The 10,900-nt window shown below is 40.3% G+C and overlaps 1 protein-coding gene across 1 annotated transcript; it reads left to right on the forward strand.

Annotated features, from left to right (window-relative positions):
• The first annotated feature begins 9,489 nt into the window (after positions 1-9,489).
• LOC113886229 (olfactory receptor 8B3-like) lies at positions 9,490-10,416 on the forward strand. The gene has a single exon (XM_027532267.1). It carries the CDS (start codon positions 9,490-9,492, stop codon positions 10,414-10,416), a length of 927 nt encoding a protein of 308 aa, XP_027388068.1.
• The last annotated feature ends 484 nt before the right edge of the window (positions 10,417-10,900 follow it).

Consider the following 10,900-nt stretch of genomic DNA (forward strand, 5'->3'; position numbering starts at 1 on the left):
CCTAGGGCACTGGGTCCTCCCGTCTTCTGCCCTTGACCTCGGATGTGGGGTATCTCTTCTCAGCCTAAGTGCGCCCGTCGCAGCCGCCCACGCTAAGCCTTAGGAGGTGAGATGGCCTTAGGAGCTGAGAATTGTGATAGCTGATTAGATCAAAAGGATAGAACTCTCATGAGTGGGATCAGTTTTTTTTGTTTGTTTTTTTATAAAAGAGACAGCATGTATATTTTGAGATTAGTTGTTTGTCAGTTGCTTCATTTGCTATTATTTTCTCCCATTCTGAAGGCTGTCTTTTCACCTTGCTAATAGTTTCCTTTGATGTGCAGCAGCTTTTAAGGTTAATTAGGTCCCATTTGTTTATTTTTGCTTTTATTTCCAATATTCTGGGAGGTGGGTCATAGAGGATCCTGTTGTGATGTATGTCGGAGAGTGTTTTGCCTATGTTCTCCTCTAGGAGTTTTATAGTTTCTGGTCTTACGTTGAGATCTTTAATCCATTTTGAGTTTATTTTTGTGTATGGTGTTAGAAAGTGTTCTAGTTTCATTCTTTTACAGGTGGTTGACCAGATTTCCCAGCACCACTTGTTAAAGAGATTGTCTTTAATCCATTGTATATTCTTGCCTCCTTTGTCAAAGATAAGGTGTCCATATGTGTGTGGATTTATCTCTGGGCTTTCTATTTTGTTCCATTGATCTATATTTCTGTCTTTGTGCCAGGACCATACTGTCTTGATAACTGTGGCTTTGTAGTAGAGCCTGAAGTCAGGTAGGTTGATTCCTCCAGTTCCATTCTTCTTTCTCAGGATCGCTTTGGCTATTTGAGGTTTTTTGTATTTCCATACAAATTGTGAAATTATTTGTTCTAGCTCTGTGAAGAATGCTGTTAGTAGCTTGATAGGGATTGCATTGAATCTATAAATTGCTTTGGGTAGTATACTCATTTTCACTATATTGATTCTTCCAATCCATGAACATGGTATATTTCTCCATCTATTAGTGTCCTCTTTGATTTCTTTCACCAGTGTTTTATAGTTTTCTATATATAGGTCTTTAGTTTCTTTAGGTAGATATATTCCTAAGTATTTTATTCTTTCCGTTGCAATGGTGAATGGAATTGTTTCCTTAATTTCTCTTTCTGTTTTCTCATTATTAGTGTATAGGAATGCAAGGGATTTCTGTGTGTTGATTTTATATCCTGCAACTTTACTATAGTCATTGATTAGTTCTAGTAATTTTCTGGTGGAGTCTTTAGGGTTTTCTATGTAGAGGATCATGTCATCTGCAAATAATGAGAGTTTTACTTCTTCTTTTCCAATTTGGATTCCTTTTATTTCTTTTTCTACTCTGATTGCTGTGGCCAAAACTTCCAAAACTATGTTGAATAGTAATGGTGAAAGTGGGCACCCTTGTCTTGTTCCTGACTTTAGAGGAAATGCTTTCAATTTTTCACCATTGAGGATAATGTTTGCTGTGGGTTTGTCATATATAGCTTTTATTATGTTGAGGTATGTTCCTTCTATTCCTGCTTTCTAGAGAGTTTTTATCATAAATGGATGTTGAATTTTGTCAAAGGCTTTCTCTGCATCTATTGAGATAATCATATGGTTTTTATATTTCAATTTGTTAATGTGGTGTATTACATTGATTGATTTGCGGATATTGAAGAATCCTTGCATCCCTGGGATAAAGCCCACTTGGTCATGGTGTATGATCTTTTTAATGTGTTGTTGGATTCTGATTGCTAGAATTTTGTTAAGGATTTTTGCATCTATGTTCATCAGTGATATTGGCCTGTAGTTTTCTTTTTTGTGGGATCTTTGTCAGGTTGGTATTAGGGTGATGGTGGCCTCATAGAATGAGTTTGGAAGTTTACCTTCCTCTGCAATTTTCTGGAAGAGTTTGAGCAGGGTAGATGTTAGCTCTTCTCTAAATTTTCGGTAGAATTCAGCTGTGAAGCCGTCTGGACCTGGGCTTTTGTTTGCTGGAAGATTTTTGATTACAGTTTCAATTTCCGTGCTTGTGATGGGTCTGTTAAGATTTTCTATTTCTTCCTGGTCGAGTTTTGGAAAGTTGTATTTTTCTAAGAATTTGTCCATTTCTTCCTCATTGTCAATTTTATTGGCATATAATTGTTGATAGTAGTCTCTTATGATCCTTTGTATTTCTGTGTTGTCTGTTGTGATCTCTCCATTTTCATTTCTAATTTTATTGATTTGATTTTTCTCCCTTTGTTTCTTGATGAGTCTGGCTAATGGTTTGTCAATTTTATTTATCCTTTCATAGAACCAGCTTTTGATTTTGTTGATTTTTGCTATGGTCTCTTTTGTTTCTTTTGCATTTATTTCTGCTCTAATTTTTAAGATTTCTTTCTTTCTACTAACCCTGGGGTTCTTCATTTCTTCCTTTCCTAGTTGCTTTAGGTGCAGAGTTAGGTTATTTATTTGACTTTTTTCTTGTTTCTTGAGGTGTGCCTGTATTGCTATGAACTTTCCCCTTAGGACTGCTTTTACCGTGTCCCACAGGTTTTGGGTTGTTGAGTTTTCATTTTCATTCGTTTCTATGCAAATTTTGATTTCTTTTTTGATTTCTTCTGTGGTTTGTTGGTTATTCAGCAGCGTGTTGTTCAGCCTCCATATGTTGGAATTTTTAATAGTTTTTCTCCTGTAATTGAGATCTAATCTTACTGCATTGTGGTCAGAAAAGATGCTTGGAATGATTTCTATTTTTTTGAATTTACCAAGGCTAGCTTTATGGCCCAGGATGTGATCTATCCTGGAGAAGGTTCCATGTGCACTTGAGAAAAAGGTGAAATTCATTGTTTTGGGATGAAATGTCCTATAGATATCAATTAGGTCTAACTGGTCTATTATATCATTTAACGTTTGTGTTTCCTTGTTAATTTTCTGTTTAGTTGATCTATCCATAGGTGTGAGTGGGGTATTAAAGTCTCCCACTATTATTGTGTTATTGTTAATTTCTCCTTTCATACTTGTTGGCATTTGTCTTACATACTGCAGTGCTCCCGTGTTGGGTGCATATATATTTATAATTGTTATATCTTCTTCTTGGATTGATCCTTTGATTATTATGTAGTGACCTTCTTTGTCTCTTTTCACAGGCTTTGTTTTAAAGTCTATTTTATCTGATATGAGCATCCTACAGCTCAACTCCAGAAAAATAAATGACCCAATCAAAAAATGGGCCAAAGAACTAAATAGACATTTCTCCAAAGAAGACATACAGATGGCTAACAAACATATGAAAAGATGCTCAACATCACTCATTATCAGAGAAATGCAAATCAAAACCACTATGAGGTACCATTTCACACCAGTCAGAATGGCTGCGATCCAAAAGTCTACAAATAATAAATGCTGAAGAGGGTGTGGAGAAAAGGGAACCCTCTTACACACTGTTGGTGGGAATGCAAACTAGTACAGCCACTATGGAGAACAGTGTGGAGATTCCTTAAAAAACTGGAAATAGAACTGCCTTATGATCCAGCAATCCCACTGCTGGGCATACACACTGAGGAAACCAGAAGGGAAAGAGACACATGTACCCCAGTGTTCATCACAGCACTGTTCATAATAGCCAGGACATGGAAGCCACCTAGATGTCCATCAGCAGAGGAATGGATAAGAAAGCAGTGGTACATATACACAATGGAGTATTACTCAGCCATTAAGAAGAATACATTTGAATCAGTTCTAATGAGGTGGATGAAACTGGAGCCTATTATACAGAGTGAAGTAAGCCAGAAAGAAAAACACCAATAGAGTATACTAACGCATATATATGGAATTTAGAAAGATGGTAACAATAACCCTATGTACGAGACAGCCAAAGAGACACTGATGTATAGAACAGTCTTATGGACTCTGTGGGAGAGGGAGAGGGTGGGAAGATTTGGGAGAATGGCATTGAAACATGTAAAATATCATGTATGAAACGAGTTGCCAGTCCAGGTTCAGTGCGCGATGCTGGATGCTTGGGGCTGGTGCACTGGGACGACCCAGAGGGATGGTGTGGGGAGGGAGGAGGGAGGAGGGTTCAGGATGGGGAACACATGTATGCCTGTGGCGGATTCATTTTGATGTTTGGCAAAACTAATACAATTATGTAAAGTTTAAAAATAAAATAAAATTTAAAAAAAGAAAAAGAAAAAAAAAAGAAAAGAAAAAAGAAGCAGCATAGGGAAAAAAGTAAAATAGTTAATTTAAAATCTTTGTGTACTAAATGCCCTGAGCAACATTTCTGTTGGCTGCTTTTTTCCCCTGTGTATATGACATAGTATAGGACATTCTTTCATGTTCATTTGCATGGCTTAATTTTTTGCTAAAAATGAGACATTAGAAAATAAATTGTAATAACTCTGACAAAAACAATAAAAAAGTCTTAATGCCACAAGACATTAAAATAAATAAATAAATAAAAGAGACAGCAGAGAGGTCTCCTTTCTCTCTGGTCCTGCAAGAAATGGCAGGCTCTGAACCAAGAAGAGGGACTTCACCAGACACTGAATCTTCCAATGCCTTGATCTTGGACTTCCTTGGATCCAGAACTTTAAGAAATAAACTTTGGTTTTTTATAAGGCCCTCAATCTGTAGATTTTACTGTGTGTGTGTTTCTGTGTTAGTTCTCAGTCACATCTGACTCTTTGCCACCCTATGGGCTGGAACCCACCAGGCTTTTCTATCCTGAATTCCCATGGAATTCTCCAGGCAAGAATACTGGAGTGGGTTGCCATTCCTTTCTCCAGGGGATCTTCTCAACCCAGGGATCAAACCTGGGTGTCCTGCATTGTAGGCACTTTCACATCTGAGCCACCAGGGAAGTCCCAGATTTTATTGTAGCAGCCAAAATGGAATCATGCAATGTCTTTTAATCTTTTCAATATTTCTCCCTTTAGAGTTGCCTTGCAAAAAAAATCCCATATTTGTGGTAGCACAGGTCATTGTTCTGGGTTTTGAATTGTGACCACTTCTTACTCTGTGCAGTTTGACAAATTTCAGAGTCTGGTACTTTCTTTTACTACTAAGGGGACCCTGCTATATAGGTTAAAATGATACTGTTTTTCCCTACTGCTGCTGTTGCTAAGTCACTTCAGTCGTGTCCGACTCTGTGGGACTCCATAGATGGCAGCCCACCAGGCTCCCCCGTCACCAGCATTCTCCAGGCAAGAACACTGGAGTGGGTTGCCATTTCCTTCTCCCATGCATGAAAGTGAAAAGTGAAAGTGAAGTCACTCAGTCGTGTCCGACCCTCAGCGACCCAATGGACTGCAGCCTATCAGGCTCCTCCATCATGTGATTTTCTAGGCAAGAGTACTGGAGTGGGGTTCCAATGCCTTCCCCGTTTTTTCCCTACTAAATGTTGTTTATTCTCTAGGTTGTGTCTGACTCTTCTGTGACCCCATGGACTCTAGACCAGTAGACTCCTCTGTCCATGGGATTTCCCAGGAAAGAATGCTGGAGTGGGTTGCCAGTTTCTTCTCCAGTGTATCTTCCAGACCCAGGGATTGAACCCAAGTCTCCTTTGCAGGTGGATTCTTTACCACTAAGCCACTAGGGAAGCCCTACTAAATATGTCTGTGTGTGTGTTTAAATAAGTACATATTTATGTATTCTTTAGGCTTCCCTGATGGCTCAGACAGTAAAGAATCTTCATGCAGTGAAAGAGGTTCAGGTTCAATCCCTAGGTTGGGAAGATACCCTGGAAAAGGAGCAACCTTTTCCAGTATTCTTGCCTGGAGAATTCCATGGACAGAGGAGCATGGTGGAGTATAGTCCACGGGGTCGCAAAGAGTTGGACATGACTGAGTGACATTCTATGTTCTCTCTATTCTATTCTTCAGCTTTATGATTTCTGTCTAGATAATATACATATCCATTCCATTAAAGTCAGTTTTCAGTGCTTTATCTTAATCTTTTGTAGAAAATATTTCAACTTGTCTTCATTTTCATTGACTCTCTGCTTTGGTGTCTGCACATTACACAAAACACCAGTCTGTCCTAATTTTCATGGTCTAGCCTTGTGCTGGAGAAATCACTAATAAGCCTGGCCGGTGTTGACTGCTCAACCTTTGTGTTAGTTCAGCCTTCTCTCTTTGTTCTTAGTGGGCTTCCAGGTATTCCAAGTATGCTTCATCCCCTCAGTGGTCTAAAACAAGCAAGACCAAAGCTAAGTCCACATGCAGCCCCCAGATATGCTGTGTCCTGAGATGTATGGTGCACTTCCTTCCTCTCCAGGGAAAGCTGTAAGAGAGGGGTTTTCAGTACTTTGTTCTCTGTTGATCCAGTGAGGGGGAGCTATAGTGGCTTCCAGCCCAATCCATCATCTTGGTTCTCTCTCATCCTGGATAGCTACAGAATTCTGTATCCTGGGTCCCTTATGCTTCCAGACACACAGGCTGTCTTGAAGCCAGTCTCCTGGACGGCCCGAAGAAAAGTTGGGGCTTTGGCCACACAGTTCATACCTTTCCTTCCACAAGGAGAAGCTAGAAGTGGGGAGTTGGTCCCAACCTGAAGGTTCTTTGGAAGAATATGTATTATGGAAAGAGGATTTCCTGAATTCCCCTAACAGTTTCTGTATAACTAATTTCACACATTACTAGGAGCTGGACCTTTTTTAGTCTCTGGATTTCTTAAAGGAAATCTGTACCTGAAATGTTTCTGAATCAGTGTATTCATGGAAGGTAGGTGGTTCTAGGGCTTCCTTTTAAGTCATCTTGCTGAATAGGAAACAGGAGTTTATTTTCAGCTTTTCCTTGGGGAATGTATAATCTCTATGAAAGTGAAAGTTGCTCAGTCATGTCCAACTTTTGCAGCCCCATGGACTATGAAGTCCATGGAATTCTCCAGGCCAGAATACTGAAATGGGTAGCCATTCCCTTCTCCAGGGGATCTTCACAACCTAGGAATAGAACCCAGGCCTCTTGCATTGTGGGCACATTCTTTACCAGCTAAGCCACCAGGGAAGCCCAAAATGTATTTTGACTGTGCCACGTGGCATGTGGGATCTTAGTTCATCGACCAGGGTTCGAACTCAATCCCCTGCATTGGAAGCTGAGTATTAACCACTGTATTGCCAGGGAAGTCAATAATGCCTATTGTGAAGGGAAAACTTGAGTAAACTTTTGAATCCCCAAGGGACAAAAGACACAAAATGGTCATATTTGTAAATAAAATCCCCTCAGGTCCCTATTACATTTAGAATGTTTCCTTGGGGAAGTGTCTGAGCAAGCTTCTGCCCTGGGATAACTGAGTATATGACATCGTTACACTCACATTAAATCTTCTGTGACTTACCAACTGGCAAAGATGATAATTATAAAAACTCAATTTGCTCAAAAATTATGAGCTGTAGTTCTGAAAATTTTATGGGGCATATCAGGCATTAAGTGTAGGCTGCATCCTCTTAGAAACAAAGGAAATAAAGCCTCAGAGCCTGAAGTTGCTCTTCCAATCATGGGGGCAAAAAATCAGGTTAAGGAAATAGCAAGGTTGATGGCCTAAGAAAGGTGAGTATCTGAATCCCACTGATATTAATGCCCTCCTTTTGTGATGGATGTTCAGGGAGCTAAGATAGATGACTTTTATTTTTGTAGCTCTGGGATTCAGTGAAACTGGCAGAAGAATATGTTAAAGGAAGGGTGTCGGGAAAGTTTAAAGACATTATTTCGTTCAGAGAATGTGTTATCTCAATTAGTTGCATCAAAGGACATCTCACTCTTCTATATTTGTGTTTTTTTATTTTGTGACATGGACCAGTAATTTAATCCCTCCTAGATTCTGGTCCCTTAGTTTTGGTTTAGAAAATCTACTTGATTCTTACTCCACCAAGTCTAATCTGTGTTGGTCAGTACCAGGTTGGTGGGGTTGCTGCCTCCAATTTTACTGTGAAGAAAAGAGTGATGTGAAAGAAGAATTGATGAAAGACAGAAGGGTGACTATGTCCTGGTCCAAACTTCTCCACAATCCTGTGGATTTTACAGCAGTCATGTTTGCATATGGAACCAAAGTGCTTCATGCTACAGGCTAAGTTCTGATAGTTCTTACTCATACAGTTTATAAAGACTAATGAAAGAATGCCCAAGTCACTCAGTTTCATGCTAATGGTAAAATAGACTATGGTCCACATTGGTCAGGTCTCAGATCTTGCCAATGCATACACCTGCCGGGGACCAGCCCCGGCTGATCCAGGGTATTCGAAGTGGGGACGGCGTCGGCGAGGATCAGGAAACAATTGCTTAATTAAACGTTAATTAAGGATATAAAGAGTAATAGAATGAGGATAGCTCAGTAGGAAAATTCAGTAGAGAAGAGAGGCTGAAATAAGGATAGCTCAGTGAGGAAATTCAGTGTAGAAAAGAGGCTGAATAATTCAGCCAGAAGGTAAGAGAAAGAACGACATGGTGAGACCAAGTTTCGGTGAACAAGGCCCGCACTTTATTTTTCAAAGTAGTTTTTATACCTTAAGTTATGCACAGAGGATAATGGGGGAAGGGGTAGAGTCTTGCAGCAAACCAGGCTTTCTTCCTGCAAACTTATCATATGCAAAAGCTTAGGTGATTTGCATCATCTTCTGGCCCGGAGGCCTGTTAACATTTTAAGACCTTTTCTTCAGAAAACTTATTTTTCTCTAAAGGTGATTGGTCAGGAGCCACCCTCCAAAAGCATTAGATACAGTTGCATTCCTACAGCGCAAAGGTGTGGTGGGCTACAACAAGAAAAAGAATTAACTCAAGGGTCCCAGGTTACAAACATTAAAGCTACTATTTACACCAATTATATTAACCAATACACTGCCAGGGACACAGCAGGTAAGGGATATGGAGACTTAGCAGCAAACATTGGCCCAACAAGTGAAAATCCCTTCACCAATACAATTTCTAATCAATCTTTAGACTGCTCAAAGGAATCCGTATTTAGACAGTTTAGAACATCTCATGCCTCTCACAGTTTGGAGGCTCTGAGCAATCACATGTGGCCGGAAAAACCTATTCAGGCAGGCTAGAGGACTTCCAAGGGAGTTTGTAGGTTGAAACACTGTCACACCCAGGAATTATTAACTGGAGCTATAAGCTAACTCTTTTTTCAGAGAGGTAGTGGGGGACAGCCCCCCGTAAAGTCAGAGGTGTAGGTGAAAGCACAAAGCAGAAAGTAGGCAGACTCTGGTTTTGGGGGTAGATTGCTCGAGAATTTCCAGGGAGACTCCTGAGGCTTGATCCCGCCTTTGCGTATGCCAAGCCTCCTTCCTCATGACCTTTGTCATGGGCGGAGTTCCTCACGCTGGCTACCGGCAGTGATAGAATTCCAGTTGAGCTATTCCAGATCCTGAAAAGTGCTGCACTCAATATGCAATATGCACTCAATATGCAATATGCCGGCTCCCGGCATACACCATTCTTTGGAGAACAGATGTTGTGGGGAAGTTGAATTTTTCTCTGTATAATTCTTTCTCTTCTGTCCACAGATTCTCTTAGAGAAGAATGGCTTCTGGAAATGGTTCATTTGTGACTGAATTCCTTCTGTTGGGATTAACAGACCGACCAGATCTCCAACTCCCCTTGTTCTTCCTGTTTCTAGTAATATATACAGTCACTGTATTGGGAAACTTGGGCATGGCAACTTTAATTGGGATGAATTCACATCTACACACCCCCATGTACTTTTTCCTCTTTAACTTATCCTTTATAGATTTCTATTATTCTTCTGTGTTTACACCAAAAATGCTGGTTACCTTTATATCAAAGAGTAATATTATTTCTTACGTGGGGTGCATGACCCAGCTTTACTTTTTGTGCTTTTTTGCTATTTCTGAAATCTATGTGCTGACATCAATGGCCTATGATCGCTATGTGGCCATCTGTAACCCACTTTTGTATAATGTTGTCATATCCCCTAAAGTGTGTTCTAGCCTTGTCCTTGGTTCTTACTTGATGGCATTTTCTGGTGCCATGGCTCACACTGGAAACATGTTGACACTGACTTTCTGTGATGCAAACATCATCAACCATTTTTTCTGTGACATGCTCCCTCTTCTCCAACTCTCCTGCACAAGTACCCACGTCAATGAACTGGTAATTTTCATGGTGGTGGGCATCAATATCATTGTGCCCAGTCTCACCATCTTTGTCTCTTATGGTCTCATCTTTTCCAGCATCCTTCACATCAAGTCAATGGAAGGAAGATCCAAAGCCCTTAGCACCTGCAGTTCCCACATAATTGCTGTTTCCTTGTTCTTTGGGTCAGGTGCATTTGTGTATCTCAAACCATCTTCTGCTGGGTCCAAGGATGAGGGGAAAATTTCTTCTGTCTTTTATACTAATACCGTTCCCTTGCTGAACCCTTTAATTTATAGCTTGAGGAACAAAGATGTTAAGCTTGCTCTGAAAAAAACCCTGAATAAGAGATAGTTTTGATCAAGAGTATCTGTCCGTGCAGTGGGTTATATGACAATGAGATTCTGTGCTTCAATTATATATAATTTGTTGCACCTTTCTGATCCTATTTTTTCCTTAACCTGATAAAGGAAATTTGAGTCTTTCAGTTCAGTTCAGTTCATTCACTCAGTCGTATCTGACTCTTTGTGACCCCATGAATTGCAGCATGCCAGACATCCCTGTCCGTCACCAACTCCCGGAGTTCACCCAAACCAACATCCATCAAGTCGGTGATGCCATCCAGCCGTCTTATCCTCTGTCGTCCCCTTTTCCTCCTGTCCTCAATCCCTCCCAGCATCAGAGTCTTTTCCAATGAGTCTACTCTTCGCATGAGGTGGCCAAAGTACTGGAGTTTCAGCTTTAGCATCATTCCTTCGAAAGAAATCCCAGGGCTGATTTCTTTCAGAATGGACTGGTTGGATCTCCTTGCAGTCCAAGGGACTCTCAAGAGTCTTCT

This window comes from Bos indicus x Bos taurus, chromosome 29 (genome assembly GCF_003369695.1).
Source record: "Bos indicus x Bos taurus breed Angus x Brahman F1 hybrid chromosome 29, Bos_hybrid_MaternalHap_v2.0, whole genome shotgun sequence".
In the NCBI taxonomy this organism is placed as follows: Eukaryota; Metazoa; Chordata; class Mammalia; order Artiodactyla; family Bovidae; genus Bos; species Bos indicus x Bos taurus.